The sequence below is a fragment of the Pinus tabuliformis genome, chromosome 3_1 (genome assembly GCF_031772625.1).
Source record: "Pinus tabuliformis cultivar Carrire ecotype Pingquan chromosome 3_1, CPIR1, whole genome shotgun sequence".
In the NCBI taxonomy this organism is placed as follows: Eukaryota; Viridiplantae; Streptophyta; class Pinopsida; order Pinales; family Pinaceae; genus Pinus; species Pinus tabuliformis.
The window spans coordinates 494,140,008-494,156,976 of record NC_142301.1 but is presented as its reverse complement, the minus strand read 5'-3'; the positions used below and the strand labels follow the sequence as shown (position 1 = coordinate 494,156,976).

General features: G+C 45.8%; 1 protein-coding gene across 1 annotated transcript; it reads left to right on the top strand.

Moving 5' to 3' along the window:
• Positions 1-10,929: 10,929 nt before the first annotated feature.
• Positions 10,930-12,198, top strand: LOC149187961 (uncharacterized). Its single transcript, XM_089409835.1, has one exon. It carries the CDS (start codon positions 10,930-10,932, stop codon positions 12,196-12,198), a length of 1,269 nt encoding a protein of 422 aa, XP_089265961.1.
• The last annotated feature ends 4,771 nt before the right edge of the window (positions 12,199-16,969 follow it).

The following is a 16,969-nucleotide window of genomic DNA, read 5'->3' as shown; positions in this document are numbered from 1 at the left end:
CTAGTTGGTCACTAGAGGAGTCTCCATGGGTTTTCACCTATCCATGCAGAACCTCTGAAGTATCTCGTTGGCATACTTTCCCTGAGAGACAAACAATTCCCCATCACCTTGCCATACTTCTAATCTAAGGAAGTAGTGCATGAGACCCATGTCCATCTCAAACTCTCTTGCAAGGTCCTCCTTGCAAGATCTGATTATATGCTTATCACTAGTAAGGATCAATTCATCAACATATAAAACAGTAATCAACAATTTACCTTCTACCAAAATATGAAAAAAAAAATTGCATCTGCTTCACTTTTGGTGAAGCCTAAACTGGTGAGATAGCTATCGATCCTGATGTACCAAGAACGGGGTGCTTTCTTGATACCATACAATGCTCACTTGAGTCTACACACATGAGACTCGATCAAAAGTATTGAAGCTTTCTGGTTGCTCGATATACACATCCTCCTCAATAACTCCATTAAGGAATGCAATTTTCACATCCTTCTGGTGGATCTTCTACCCCATATGTAAAGCTAAAGCAAGGATTGATCTTATGGATGAGTACCTTGCTACAAGATCAAAGGTCTCCTCATAATCAATCCCCTCCACTTGAGAGTACCCCTTAGCCAAAAATATGGCCTTGTACTTTTTTATGCTTCCATCTCCTTCCTGCTTCACCTTGAAGATCCATCTCAAACCCACAATTGATTTATCTGATGGTCTTGGGACCACTTCCCAAACACTTTTCTTCATAACGGATTCGTACTCCTACACCATTGCATCAACCCATACAGGTTTCTCTATTGCTTTCTCAAAAGAGGATGGCTCAGTCTCTACTAGCTCAGTCATTAGATCCATGTAGCCAGTGTACTGATTTGGTGACCTTATCTGCCTACACTGACTTGAAGGAGCACCCACATTCTCTCTCTCATCCTACACAAGTCTCCCATCTTCTCCGGTTCTCTTCCTGGCTTCTATGGATGGTTCTGCTTGAGTGGTTGTCTGCACCCTCTACTCCTCAACTTGTGGTTTCTCCACCTGAGGCTCCTCCTTTGGAGCTAAACCTCCTCCTTTGGTGGGATTTGAAGCTCCCTCTCAAGAGAGCATTGCATGGCTTTATCTTCATCAAATTTGGCATCCCTTCACACAATTATCATTATGATGGATGGAAAGTACACACGGTAGTTGTGGGGAGTTTCTATGTAACCCACAAATACCCCCAACTCTGTTATCAGCTCTAGCTTCTTCCTTGATTCTTTGGAGACATGGAAATAAATAGAGGCTCCAAAGATCCTGAAGTGCAACATATCCAGCTTCCTCCTTGAGAAATCATCCTCTAGTGTATCATGCCAAGAATTCGATGAGGACTCTTGTTCTGCAAATAGACCATTGTGATGCATGCTTCATCCCAAAAGTACAGAGGTAGGCTTTGGTCATGCAACATCACCCGTGCTACTCCCACAGTGTTGTGTTTCTTTCTCTCAGCCACCCCATTATGCTATGGTTTGTGGGGTGTTTTCAACTCTTGTCGAATGCCTTCTTTTTCATAGAAAATTTTGAACTCATTCGACACGTACTGACCTCCATTATCACTCCTAAGAGCCTTCACCTTCTTGCCCATTTCTTTCTCCACCAATGCCTTGAACCCTAAGAACTTGGAGAAAGTCTCATCCTTCTTCCGCATGAAGAAGATCTGACACTTCTGTGAGTAGTCATCAATAAAGATGACAAAATACTTGTTCCTGGCAGTGGAGCAAAGCAACCTCACCTTCCAGTTGGGTTTTCTCCCAAAAGGGTTTCCCAAGTTTTAGCTCCCTATAATACTAGTGTAGCCCCCTTATTTTTATTGTTAGTGTAACCCCTTATTGTTATTTTTTTTCCCATGTATCCCCCATATTGTTATTGTTGCACCCCATAAAATCCCACTATTGTTATTTTTGTGCCCTTACATTATTATTGTTACGTAGGCTCTGATTATATTGTGACCCTTAAGACTCCTGTATATATAAAGGAGGTCTTGTCATTTGTATCATCCAAGAATTGTTCATTTATTTAATGTAAATGAGGCTTACCCCTTGAAGAGGATAATTTTTAATTCATTGATCTATCTATTTGTGAGTTGGTTGCATAACATTTGGTATCAGAGCTTTGGATTTTAGGGTTTCACTACTTCAAACAGGTCATAGTGGAATTTTCACTATAAAATTTTTCTACGAAGCTTCAGAAGCTGAAATTGCAACCACGTAGAGCCGAAATCTTGGTGAACTTATTTCCAGAATTTTAGATCTTGGTTTGCTATATTTTCTGAGATGTGGTCCAAAGAAGTTAAGGTTTTTCAAGCTCCAGAATTCAGTCTCAAACAAGTGATCCAGATTTAAACAGGAACGCAACAAATTACAGAGATAACCATATACACAAAGATGCAGCGGAAATAATACTTCATTTCATTAATGGAAAATACTGACATATGCTTACAAACAGAAATGGCAATAAACTAGCTAGGGCGATGGTAGCTTATCTCTGAGAAGAGATGTGATGGCTACATGCCTCTGAACTGTTCTGAACTCTATTACAATGAGGCTCGAAGGCCTATTTATTGTTGAGAAACAATGGAAAACCCTTCACATACCGAAACCTAACCCTAGAAGATGAAACGCCAAATTGTGGGCCCCGTTTGGGTAAATTGGTACATCAATTTCCCGGGGTCGTAACTTTGGCATACGATCTCCGTTTGACGCGTACGATAGCTCGTTAGAAAGATCTATCCGAGTACTACCACTTTGGGAGGCAACATAGGCTCGGTCGCCCCAGAATTCCAAAAAAACGTCGTTTAGGGCCTCAAAACGGCTCCGGAAGTTCAGGACCCGAAAAACTGCTAAAAATAGTAAACTGTGCTACAATTAAGGAAACTGAAAATGCTGAGAAAGACAATGGTGGGGGTCCAGGTGGACCTGGCAGGTGGCCACCAATATCCACCTGGATCATTCCTCCCCCCTTAGGAAGCAATGGTCCCCATTGCGTTGAGCTCCTCCATGAGATGAGGAAACCTCTGCTGAACTTGTTCCCTGGTGAGCCACTTGCCCTGCTGAAGGAGTTGGCCTGCTTTGACAACTCGATACAGTTGGATATGCTGTTGGCGAGTGTTCTTGATCTGTGTGTCCATGATCCGATCAGTTGCAGCTTGTTCCATGCAATCGGGATTTAATTCTGTGGGTTTGAGCTGTTTTGCAATGTCGGATGTGTCTAGCAATGGTGGAAAGTATGGCCGAAGGCGGTCCACATTGAACACTGGGTGCACGCCAAGGAATGGGGGAATGCTGAGCTCAAATGCATTGTCTCCCATAGCCTTAGTAATGGTGTAAGGACCATATCGAAGTGGTCTCAATTTCCGATAGGCTCCAGTAAGGCGTTCCTTTTGCAAATGCAACCAGACTTTGTCGCCCACCTGAAACTTGTGTGGCACCCGGTGTTGATCATGTCGCTGCTTGTACTTGGCATTTGATTTCTCAAGAATGTCATGGACCTGCTGGCGAATATGTTGGATGCGCTCAATGAAGCTGGTGGCCTTATCTGTTTCGGACTGGACATGAGCTGAATTCATGTGAGTAGCTGCAAGTGGCATGGCCACATCAATGGGGCATAGTGGCTGGAATCCTAAACCCACCTGAAAAGGGCTATGGCCAGTGGAGCTGTGAAGAGCTCGGTTGTAGCTGTGCTGAACATAGGGGAGGCTCTCGTCCCATGTGCGTGGATGCTTTGAGTTATACATGCGCAGAATGTGCACAATCATCCTGTTGACAACCTCTGTCTGGCCATCAGTTTGAGGATGGAAGGCTGTGGACTTCGTGAGTTTGGTGTCCAGCATTGACCAGAGACTGGACCAAAATGTGCTGAGAAACCGACTGTCCCGATCTGAGATGATAGACTGTGGGATCCCAAAGTGCACCCACACTCGTTCAAAGAAGAGTTTAGCAGTGGCTTCTGCTGTGATATTCTTCTTGCAGGCCATCATAATGGCCATCTTTGAGAACCTGTCGACGACCACAAAAACACAGTCATTTCCATGCTTAGTGGAAGGAAGGCCTGACATGTAATCCATGGAGATGGATTCCCAAGGTCGACTAGGGGTAGGCAACGGGGTATAGAGGCCTTGCTTCTTAATGGTCGGTTTGGCAATGGCACAGGCAGTACATGATCGGATGTACTTCCCAACATCCTGTCGAAGATTCGGCCAATAGAAATAGTTTTGCAGTACTGCCACTGTTTTCTCGACCCCGAAATGCCCAGCAGCCCGACTGTAGTGTGCTTCCCAAATCATCTTGGCACGCTCGCTTGAAGGAACACAAAGGTGACCGAGGTGGCATAATAGGGCATCCTGGAGGTGAAAATCTGCAACCTGCCGACCCTCCAAGAGTGTCTGGTATGTGTGGCCGAATTCTGGGTCGCTTTTGTAGAGAAGTGGCCAATCAGAAGTCTCGTGCCCGCAAGAGTTTAGCACGGTGGTTAGCGCCATGATCGGTGGTCGACTGAGGCAATCTACAACATTATTGGTGCTGCCCTTTTTATACTTGATATTCAAGTGAAACTGTTGCAGGTATGTAGACCACTTCTGATGGCGATCATTCTGCAATTTCCCTTGGGTCTATATGAATTGCAGAGGTCGGTGGTCTGTGTGGATGACCGTTTCCTTCCCCAAAATGTAATGCTTCCATTGTCGGCAGGCCTGTACAATGGAATACATCTCTTTATCATAAGTGGGGTACTTCCGGACTGTGTCTGAAAGTGTTTCACTGTGATATGCCACTGGATGTCCATGTTGAGTAAGGACTGCCCCAATAGCATAGTCAGAGGCATCTGTCTCGACCTCAAATGGTTGTTGTAAATCTGGTAACGCGAGCACTGGTGCCGTGCAGAGGCGATCCTTCAACTCCCTGAATGCCTTCTGTTGAGATTCAGACCAAAAGAATTTTGCTTTCGCCCCGCCCTTGGTGACTTGACTCAAGGGCCAAGAAATATGAGAAAATCCCAACACAAACCTGCGGTAGAAGTTGGCAAGACCTAGAAAGCTGCGGAGCTCTGTTAGAGTGGTTGGAGAGGGCCAATCCCGAATGACTTGGACCTTGGCTGGATCGACATGCACCCCCTGTTCATCAATGATGTATCCCAGATACTGGACCTCGGTCATGCCAAAAGTGCATTTCTCCAAATTGGCACATAGCTTGTGTTGCCGCAGTGTTTGGAGAACCTGTCGGATGTGGTGGAGGTGCTCTTCCCAACTCTGGCTGAAGATCAGAATGTCATCCAAGTATACTACTACAAAGGAGTTGGTGAATGGCCGCAAGATGTCATCCATTAGCCTCATAAAGGTTGCAGGAGCATTCGTCAATCCGAAAGGCATGACCAACCATTCGAAGAGGCCCTCCTTGGATTTGAAGGCAGTCTTCCACACATCTGAGGGTTCAATTGGTACCTGGTGATATCCTGACTTCAGATCGATCTTGCTGAAATATTTCGCCCCCTTTAGTTGGTCTAGGAGGTCATCAATCCGCGGGATCGGGTACCTATTACGGACAGTGATCTTGTTCAGCGCCCGATAGTCAATACAGAGTCTCCACGTCCCATCCTTCTTCTGTACCAACACTATCGGGCTCCCACAGGGCGAAGAACTCGGACGGATGTGACCTTTCTGTAGGAGCTCCTGAATCTGCCTCTTGATTTCATTGTTCTCCAGAACGGAGCGCCGATAAATTGGTCCATTGGGTAGCGGCGCACCTGGGGTCAGATCAATGGAGTGCTTGACTTGACAGTGCAGAGGAACCCCTGCCGGGGAGGTGAAGATGTCTTTGTACTCCTCCACAATCTTGTCCATTTGTAGCTGCCGTGCAGAGGGACCTCGTTTGGAGGCCGCGGCCACTGTCTTCTTCTTCCCTTGAGGGCGTATCATCAGGAAAACAAATTTCTTGGTTTTGGAAATGATCTTACTGCATTGTTTTGCAGTAATCAAAGAGATGGCGGCAGGTGGTGGTACCTCTGGTATCCTGAACAACTTATTTCCCAATGTAATAATAACAGCACAAGGCCTTGATTCATACACAGCATGTCGCTTCCACAAGTATGGTTGTCCTAGTAATACATCACAAACTTCAAGGGGAGCAATGTCACACAATACCTCATCCGTGAAGGGCTTGATGTTGTATGGAAGGCGACACTGCTGGCTCACGCGAAGATCTCGCCCTTGGTAAAGCCACCCAATGGTGTATGGTTGTGGATGTGCTGTGGTCGGTAAGCCCAACCGCTTCACGACCTCTGCCGAAATGAGGTTCTTTTGACTCCCGCTATCAACAATGAACTGTATCGGGGAGCCCTTGACCCACATCTGGGAGTGGAAGAGACGCTCCTCCTCCTCTGGATCTTCGGGTTCATTTTTCTGGATCTTTGCGGTAGCAACAGTGGCGCTGGGATCCGCATCAATGATCTGCTTCCCTTTTTCATACCCCTTATCGGGTTCTGACTCAGAGTCGGAACATGCATCTGATTCTGAAACCTTTAGCTCAGCCACCAGTGACTGTTTGGCCCGACACTCACTTGTGTTGTGAGTGGAGCTCTTATGGAACTCGCACCATTTTCCAGTGTCCTTTCTCGGCTTCACGGCGTTTCTCTTTGCTTGCAGCTTCAGCTGGTTGTCTTGGGCTGTCCCGCCTTGGCTTTGTCCTTTGTTCTGTGGTTTAGGGGCACCTTTCCCCTGCTTTGGATTCGCAGATCCAAAGTCTCGCTTCTTTTGTTTAAACTTCTGCTCGACTTTGACGGCATACCGGTATGCTGCGCCGAGCGAGGGGATGTTTAGGAACTGTATTTCTTCCTGGATGTACTTGTGCAGGCAGCCACGGTATTTGAGTATCAAATGTTGCTCCGAATCCTTGATACCCAACTTTGTGCGAAGGGTATGGAAAAGATTGGTGAACTCCGGCACATCTTGGTCCCTTCCCTGCCGCAGCGTGGTCCACTTTATGTATTCATCCTCATAGCTTCCGACAGGGTAGTACTGCTCCTTGATGGCATCCCGGAACGAATCCCAGGTGGGTGCGGCTGAAAATAGTGAGCCAGTACTTTCATCCTTCTGCTCGCAGTAGGTTTCCCACCAGTCCTTGACGTGGGGGGCTGCTTTGAGAAGAGCAAAAACAATCTTTTCCCGACTCGAAAATTCATGAACAGAAAAATAACCCTCTAGCAGATTTAACCATTTATCTACGGCATCGGCGTCTATCTGACCCTCGAATATGGGGATTTCAAAATTAACTTGTACCTTAAAGGGTGTGGCGTTTCCAGAGGAGCTGCTGGAAGCCGATGCGCCACTTCTGGGTAGCCGCTGAAGGATCTGCGCAAAGCTGTCCATCATCGCGTTCCGTTGTCGCTCGAGCGCTTCTTCGAGCAAGATTTTGATGGGATCTCCTGCCCCCTCGTCTTTCTTCTCGTCCGCCATGGGAGGCCGTCGGGATTTGCGAGGCTGGTCTTGCAAAGTTTCAACTAGTTCAAGCCCTAACTCCTTATATCCCGACCTTGTTGGGGACATGCAAAGAAAAACAGAGAAAAAGCAGACCGCTCTGATACCACTGATCCAGATTTAAACAGGAACGCAACAAATTACAGAGATAACCATATACACAAAGATGCAGCGGAAATAATACTTCATTTCATTAATGGAAAATACTGACATATGCTTACAAACAGAAATGGCAATAAACTAGCTAGGGCGATGGTAGCTTATCTCTGAGAAGAGATGTGATGGCTACATGCCTCTGAACTGTTCTGAACTCCATTACAATGAGGCTCGAAGGCCTATTTATTGTTGAGAAACAATGGAAAACCCTTCACATACCGAAACCTAACCCTAGAAGATGAAACGCCAAATTGTGGGCCCCGTTTGGGTAAATTGGTACATCAATTTCCCGGGGTCGTAACTTTGGCATACGATCTCCGTTTGACGCGTACGATAGCTCGTTAGAAAGATCTATCCGAGTACTACCACTTTGGGAGGCAACGTAGGGCTCGGTCGCCCCAGAATTCCAAAAAAACGTCGTTTAGGGCCTCAAAACGGCTCCGGAAGTTCAGGACCCGAAAAACTGCTAAAAATAGTAAACTGTGCTACAATTAAGGAAACTGAAAATGCTGAGAAAGACAATGGTGGGGGTCCAGGTGGACCTGGCAGGTGGCCACCAATATCCACCTGGATCAACAAGTGACCAAGGAAAAATCGTCATAACTTTCTCTTCGGGCATCGCATTTGAATTTCGTAAAAAGTGACCAAAAGTGCACAAATTTTAGTATTTAGTGTATAATTTTTAGAGCCAAAGATAGAAACAATGACATGTGGCACTCCATACATGTTCGTTCTACTGAACCAGTCCATAATCAGGTCATTGTCAGAGATTGAGCATAACTTTACCTTGAAGACTCCAAATTTGGTTTGACTTGTGGAATTGGAAATAAGACACATAGGGCTACTAGAGGACCGAACTTCAGATCTCGGAGAGCCGAAATTACATAGATACAATAGTTCCAATATCTATCTCCAATAAAAGGAAAATAGTATGTATATTTTTTTTAATTTTCATAATGTTTTCTTGAAGAATTAGTTTGAACTGATTCAAAGGGAATAGAGAAGCATATATATCATTATTTCATTCCAATATTCCTCGAAACACAAACAAAATATATATATATATATATATATATATATGACACACCCAACAAGCAACCAGAAAGATATAATACGATGCATGAAGAAGAGGAAGAAATGCAACATGATATATCAAAGTTACAGGACCAAGTGCAACAAATTTCAAGAACAACCAAAAATCAATTGGGAGTGATAAATGTTAAGATGGATGGTTTAGAGAAAAAAATAAAAGGATATGTGGATGGTTTAAAAGGGGATATGGAAGGTTTAAAAGTAGACATGGAAGGTTTGAAGGAAGGTTTGACAAAGTTGCTGCAATAAAAGATTCCCGGTGGTGACAAGGTAATCCATGAAAATCATGATGAGGATAAATAGAATATGAAATATAATGTTAGAGATTCCAATGTTGGGTTTAAGAACCACCACATTCCAAATCTAGATATGAGGAATTTTGATGGCAATGATCCGATAACATGGATACTAGGTGGATATGGGGAATCAGTCTTAAATCACTTTTCCACATTTATCCAATATTTTAAGAAGAACTGGATCGACAAGGGACGGCTCTGCTTCTAGGGTTCCTGCAACCTTCTGAGACGGCGCAGACAAGCACGACTCAGCTTCCACCGAGGGCCTGACCTCCTGGTCTCGACAGAGCACCGCAGGCATATCAACAAGGAACATGGATCCCCCGCAGGGGGGGCCTCAAAGCCCTCCCCCCTGTCCAATACCTCGCTGCCAGGGCAAACGGGGGCGCTGGTCTTTGGATCAATCCAAGCTGCGGCGGATAACAGTGAGAAGCCGGAACAGCATAAACCCGACGCACCTGCCAGTCAGTCTGACAAGAGCAGCGAAACGCCAGAAGGAAAAGACAAGCCAGAGGAGACGATCAAGGTTACCTCGAAAACATGCAAACTGATAGCAGCTGAAAGACCTAAGATAGAACTGCCCAGTCAGAAGATCAATGAACGAATCCAATATATGACGGATCATGCACTCATCGGGAAATTTATAGGATTCTGGCCGACAGAAAAAGCCTTGTATGGCTGGATCGCTGCTAAATGGAAACCCAAGGGCCATATAACACTGCAGTTAGGACCAAAGGGGTTCTTTACTGTGATATTCTTGTGCCTAGAAGACAAGTACAGAATCATGGGTGAGGGGCCATACTTTTTCAACTCAGCAGGATTGTATCTAAGGAACTGGGTTGCAAGATTTAACCCGGATAAGGAAGACCTCACCTGGGCTCCAGTGTGGATCAGAATGTATTCACTTCCAGAGGAATACTGGGATGAAGGGTTGCTCAAAGACATTGGGAATGGACTGGGGGAATATGTAAAAGCAGTGGAAGAGACGAAGCTTCGAAGATACACATCCTATGCCCGCATCTGTGTCTTCATGCGCCTGGACAAAGCCCTACCGGACTCGGTAAGTCTCTCTCATGACGACTATGAATGGATTCAACCCTTGGATTATGAACATGTACCTTTTCGCTGTCGCAAATGTCATGCTCACGGGCATCTCTTTAGGGATTGTCCGCTAAATGCCAAAACCACTGCCTCCGATCCCTCTGATCAGCAGGCTCAAGATGGTTTTACCAAGGTTCCCAGCCGCAAACGAGCGCACAAAAAACCTTCCACCGGGAAAAAACCCCAGCAAGATCTGGCCTCTATCCCATCCATGAGTAATAGCTTTGGAATTCTAGCACAAGCCTCAGAAGAGCAACCCTTGATCTCTACAACCCCCAAAGAGAGACAAAAGGGACTTAATGGGAAAGTAAAGGATATAGAAGTTGAGGGCACTCCATCTAAATCAAGCGGAACTCCCACAACAGACCCGAAAAACCCTGAAGGAACATCCAAAGCCATGGAGACGGATGAACCACAAAATCAATCCTGGCAACTAGCGCTTATCTCAGAGGAAAGCAGTCAAGTGCAGCATATGGAGGAAGAACCGGAAAGTATAGATCTAAAAGGGCTAGACATTTTTGAACTGGAGCAAGCCTGTAGAAAGAAGGAGTATGATAAAATCCAAGAGCATCAGCTCAACACTCTGGAAACCATATTATCCAGAGCATATCAGCAAAAGCAATTGGGAATACAACCAGGAAGTCAATGGGATGGCACCCTCATTCCAAAGGACTCCAAAAAGCGGGGCAGAAAGACTGATCTCCAAAGAACTATAGCAGTAGGGAAAATCCTGGTCGACTCAGGTAGATATGCTAAATTGACAAAGTACTATAGGCCCACTCCACACAGTGATCAATGAAGCTCACCTCATGGAATGTAAGAGGGCTCAACAGCCCTGGGAAACTCAGAATGATTAAAAATATGATTAGGCAGGAACAACCCCAGATTTTCTTCCTGCAGGAAACAAAGTGCAATAGTAACACCTTGGGAAGCATTCTTTCAAAAGCTTGGCCAGGATGTCATTCAGTGGCAGTGGATGCATCAGGAGCTTCTGGAGGCTTAGCAATTGCATGGAACACGCAGGCAATAATGTTGTCAAATTTCCACGCATCCCACAACCTCATCCAGGCAACGTTCCATATAATTGGCACTAACATACATGGTCATCTGACCAACGTTTACTTTTCGCAGGACGCTCCCAATAAAATTGCTCTTCTAGACACCATAGCAACTCTCAACTCCAACAGAGAACACTCCCTATGGCTCATAGGTGGAGACTTCAATATGATCACCAAGTCAGAGGAAAAGAAGGGAGGCCGGGCCAAGCTGGATCAGGAAGCGGACCACTTCAAAGACTTTATCCATAACAACATGCTTATCGACATGCAAACTCCCAATGGCATATACACTTGGAGCAATCGTCGGGCTGGGAAGTACCAAATAGCTTCAAAACTCGACAGATTCCTCATCTCGGACAACGCAATACATCTCGGGGGCGACCTCTCAGCATCCATTCTCCCCTACTCTGGCTCTGATCATTGGCCTATAGCGCTCCAATGGCAGCGACCAGGCAGCACCACCAGACGTCCCTTCAAATTTGAGGCATGCTGGTTAACTCATCCCGCTTTCAAAGACTTCATCAGACACACTTGGAACAACTTCTCGGCGCCAGAAGGATCAAAAATGTTCCAATTCCAACAAAAACTCAAATATCTGAAAGCCCAAATCAAAAGATGGAATAAGGAGACTTTTGGCAATATCTTTCAGGCCCAACAACACCTCAACAAGGAAATGAGGGATCTCCAACAACAGATAATAACAGAGGGGTACAATGACGAAACCCTGGAACGGGAGAAGCATCTACATAATCAAATGGAGGAAAGAAACAAGCAGGAAGAAATTCTCTGGAAGCAAAAATCCAGAATCAGATGGCTGAAAGAGGGCGAGAGGAACACCAAATTCTTCCACAGAACCACTATTCAAAGAAGAATGCATAATACTATTACCTTCATCCAAAAGCAAGGGGGGGAAGAGTGGAGGACCATGCAGAGATCGAACAGGAATTCATCAATCACTTTCAGGAAGTCCTACAAGAACCCCAAATTGACAGAAGGATTGCCATAGAAAAGATCACTCAACTAGTGCCAAAAGTCATCACTGAAGAACACAACCAACTCCTTCTCCGACCTGTAATGCCCGAGGAGGTGGACATAGCCATGAAGCAGCTCAAGGAAGGCAAAGCACCAGGTCCGGACGGCTTTTCCACCACCTTCTTCCACGCATTCTGGGAGCTCATAAAGGGGGAAGTTTGGCAAGTGGTAGAAGAATCTCGTTCTCTTCACTGGCTACTGCCTTCGTTGAATTCAACTTTTATTGCTCTCATCCCCAAAGAAGACAGCACCATCACTCCGGACAAATTTCGCCCAATTGCTCTTTGTAATGTCATCTACAAGGTCATCACTAAAGTCATTGCAAACAGGCTGAAGCCGTTGTTACCCCTGCTCATATCGCCGGAACAATCAGGGTACGTTGAAGGTCGACAAATATTGGACGGCATTATCCTCACTCATGAAATCATACACTCCCTCAAGACCTCCAAACAGGCAGGTATGATTCTCAAGATTGACCTCTCTAAAGCATTTGATAAATTAAGTTGGACTTATATTCAAAAAATGCTACATGCTTTTGGTTTTGCACCAATGTGGGTTCGCTGGGTTCATAGTCTAATCTCCTCAACCTTTTTTTCCATCCTCATCAATGGCATCCCCTCTCGACCTTTCAGCCCCTCCAGAGGGATTAGACAAGGGGACCCTCTATCTCCTTTCCTTTTTGTTCTGATGGCAGAAGGGTTAGGGAGACTCATCAAGCATGCCCTTCACTCCCAGCTTCTCAAAGGTATTTCCATACACAATACCCCTGCTACCACCCATCAGCAATTCGTGGATGACAATATGCTTTTCGGATATCCATCTGTCCAAGAAGCCATCGTCTTCAAAACCCTTCTGAAGGACTTCTCTGATGCCTCTGGTACAAGCATAAACAAAGCCAAATCGCAAATCTTTTTCTTTCACACGCCTCCCATCATTCAACGTGCTATCGCCCGCATTCTTGGTTTTTCCATCGCCTCCCTGCCCTCCAATTACCTAGGCGCTCCCCTCATTGACTCTGCTATTAAGCATGCCTCTTGGCGCAAGCTCTTAGAGAAGCTTGAAATCCGTCTCTCCTTATGGACCTATAGAGCTTTGAATATGGCCAGCAGATTAGTTCTAATCAAAGCGGTGCTTCAGGCAATGCCCCTATACCTCTTCTCAATCCTAGCAGCGCCTAAATGGGCTCTTAAAAGAATCAGAGATCTTCAGCGCAACTTTCTATGGGGAACTCATGGAACAAATCGCAAATGGGCCCTTGTTAAATGGACAACAGCTTGCAAGCCCAAGGAAAAAGGTGGCTTAGGACTGAGAGACCCTAGTCACAGCAATGAAATCATGGGTGCGAGAATTTGGTGGCAATGGCTCACGGCACCAAACAAGCCCTGGGGAGCCATCTGGACAGCCAAATATGCCAACCACAGACCAGTGGAGGAACTTATCAGATTCACCCCTGTAGAGAAAGGCTCGTTGATGTGGAATGCGGCCAGTCAACACTTCTCGTTGATCCAACAACACGGATTTTGGGAGATCAGAAGTGGTAATACAGCTCGTTTCTGGACGGATGCTTGGAATCAGCTCCCCAAGCTTGACAGCATTCTTAATCTTCCGCCCAGCCATGATTGGGAGGTACAACAAAAGGAATTGGTCAAACAACAATGGACACAGGAGATTAATCAAGGCTACAGACAATGGAAGCACCCTGACAGACTGATAAGAAATATAGATCATCAGACAAGAGAAAACCTGGAAAGAGAGCTCCAAAAACGAAGGATCAGACACACCGAAGGCAATGATTTATTGAGATGGGGATATACCCCAAGGGGAACCTTTACCACGAAAGAAGCATACAAAATCAAATGCCAAGATGATGCGCCTCAAGATCCCATCTGGGGAAGGGTCTGGACTCCGGGCATCTGGCCCAAAGTTTCTATATTTCTGTGGCTCACTGGGCATCGCAAAATCCTAACTTGGGACAATTTAAGAAAAAGAAACATACATGGGCCCTCCATATGCCCCAATTGTCAATCCCAAGAGGAAACGCTACAACATCTCTTGGATTCCTGCTCTCTAGCCAATCATCTGTGGGAGAAAACCAGTTTCCGCTGTCAAAGAAATTGTAGGTCATCTGAGGACATCATCAACTCCATTCGCCTCTGGCACCAAAATCCCTACAATAGCGCTATCCTTAATCATCTATGGAGAATCATTCCCGGCCTCCTTATATGGACTATATGGAAAGAAAGGAACAAGCGTATCTTTAAAGACCAAAGCACTCCTTTAGAAATCATCTGGGACAAGTTTGGCAAGAACCTGGCAGAGACTTTGGCGCTTAAAACTTGGCTCCCGGATGACTTTCCCAAGCAAGATAATGAGAAAACCATATGGGAAAATTGGAATCTCCAACTCCCGCAAGGAAGCCCTGATTGCAATCCCACAGGAAATCCATACATCAGCAAGCATCTTTGGTTCCCCCCTCCTAAACACAGACTCAAGCTCAACTTTGATGGAGCGTCAAAGGGTAACCCAGGGAACGCAGGTTTTGGTGGCATTTTCAGAGATTATAGGGGTTTTCCTCTCTTAATCTACTTTGGCAATATAGGATGGGACACAAATAACTCAGCTGAACTGGAGGGACTCTGGCAGGGATTACGCTTAGCCCAACACCATGGCTACCAGCCTCTGGAGATCGAAGGAGACTCCCAAATCCTCATCAACATGGCCAAACAGCTACTCAATGGAGCACATGCGAATAAAGTCTCCACTAGTTGGAGACTTGAGGCCAGATTGGAAGCTATAGAAAATATTCTCAACACCAACAGAGCAATTATTTTCAATCATGTCAAGAGGGAAAGCAACAAGGTAGCAGACCTCCTTGCCAACCTGGGAGTAGAAAGCAGGCATTCTCTTCTTACAGGTACCCTGGATATAATACAGAATCATGAACAGAAATAGGAATGCAACACTCTGGTTCAAAAGGACGCAGCCACCCCAATGCGGGTGCTTCAGATGACAGTTAGGGTGATGGGACAGGGGTGCGGCAATGCTGGACGACACCTGCCAGCCCAGCACCACCTGGAAACGGAAGGGACGAGTTCATTACAGCTGAAGGGGAGTTCACATGGCTATGCGCATTGGGATGACGGCATGCACAACCTGGATATGGATCAGACCATCACCTCCGCATGCTTCAGGTCAAGTTGGGCTTCGGCTCCATTTAATGCAGGAGTAATGGCGGGGGATAGCCGAGGAGAGGCGGTTGAATTAGAATTTATGTATTGAAATTGTCTGGTCTGGAAGCTTCATATGCATCGACGGCCTGGTGAAGGTGGGTTATGGGTGTCTGCTGGGTTATACTTGGCTGCTGAGTCGCGCCCTCCGCCTGCTCCCAATTTGCTCCTCTGTCCACTTTCAGAGTACCATTTCACTCTCTCTGTTCCTTATCCCATCATGGTGAGACAACGTCTGATCAGCAGAAGGGGCGGCTCGAGGGGTGGTAGCTCTCGACAGCAGGTTAGGAGGCGAAGCACCTCGGGCTCTCCCTCTTCCTCGGCGGAAAATCCTCGCTATCCCAATACCAGAAGCGGACAGGGTCGAGCTCGCCTTCGTTCTACTCCCTTCCCTCTGCCTCAGCATCCCTCCCCCCACACCACGTTTTTCCACTTCCGCAGCACTCTCAATCAGCCTATTATCACTGCAACCATTGCCATCTCCTTCTTTGAGGAGGCGGCTCAGAACACCCAGGCGCCCTCCCCCAGGAACGATGCGCTTAAAGGGGAAACCAGTCAACACAGAGCTCGGAAGAAGGCTAACAAAGATAAGGAAGCTGCGCACGGTGAACCGCCCAGCCGGAAAGGGAAGGAGGTTGTGGGGGAACAGCTTGAGGATACTGAGCCTCAGCTTGATACGCCAGCCATGGAGCAGCACAAGGAGAATGAGGAGGACACGCCGCTGGTTGAAGGAAGAGGAGAAGGTGAGCGCTCTCAGCCAAACAACCACGAAGATTGGAGCTGCCCGATAGTGGAGGAACCTGCCACGGAGGAGTTCATCAACCAGATTACCAATGCCAGGTGGCACTTCTTTTAACTCTTGGTTCAACTTCTTTTTTGTCCACGCAGGCATACCCTGGAGGACGAATTGCTGGTTTAAGGTTGTTTTTTTAGCAATGCCCAGAACACTGTGGCAAATGTTCAATGATGCACTCTTTTTTGTAATATCTGCACTATCAGACTGGTTTCCCCTCTGTTGGGGCAGTCTTAGAACTAGTTCTTCGGCTAGCTGAGATAGGCTGTTCTTCTGTACAGCCAGTATCACTCTGTAAATAGCTTTTTATTCTCTTAATAGATTAATCTTACTTAGCAAAAAAAAAACATGGATACTACAGATGGAGCAATATTTTGATCTACAGGATGTGCAACCCTCACAAAATGTATGTATTGCATCTTTATATATAGAACTTAATCGGTTTGTATGGTATCATCGCATTTTTTATCATAAACCCCTTGTCACCCGGTCAATTTTTATGGAGGAAATGATAGCACATTATGAATATACAAAGAGAAACACCTTGTTTAGCCAATTGATAAATCTCAAACAAAAGGGTTCAATGGTCGAGCACATTGAAGACTTCCAAAAATTGAATATTAGGGTCACCGATATTCTAAAGGAGCATAGATTGATGTATTCATAGGTACTTTAAAACATAACATCCAACATGAGGTTTTCCTTTGGGAACCTAATTCATTGGA

Excerpts from the sequence above, each read along its gene's own strand:
- LOC149187961 (XM_089409835.1), top strand. The coding sequence starts at position 10,930 with ATGAAGCTCACCTCATGGAATGTAAGAGGGCTCAACAGCCCTGGGAAA.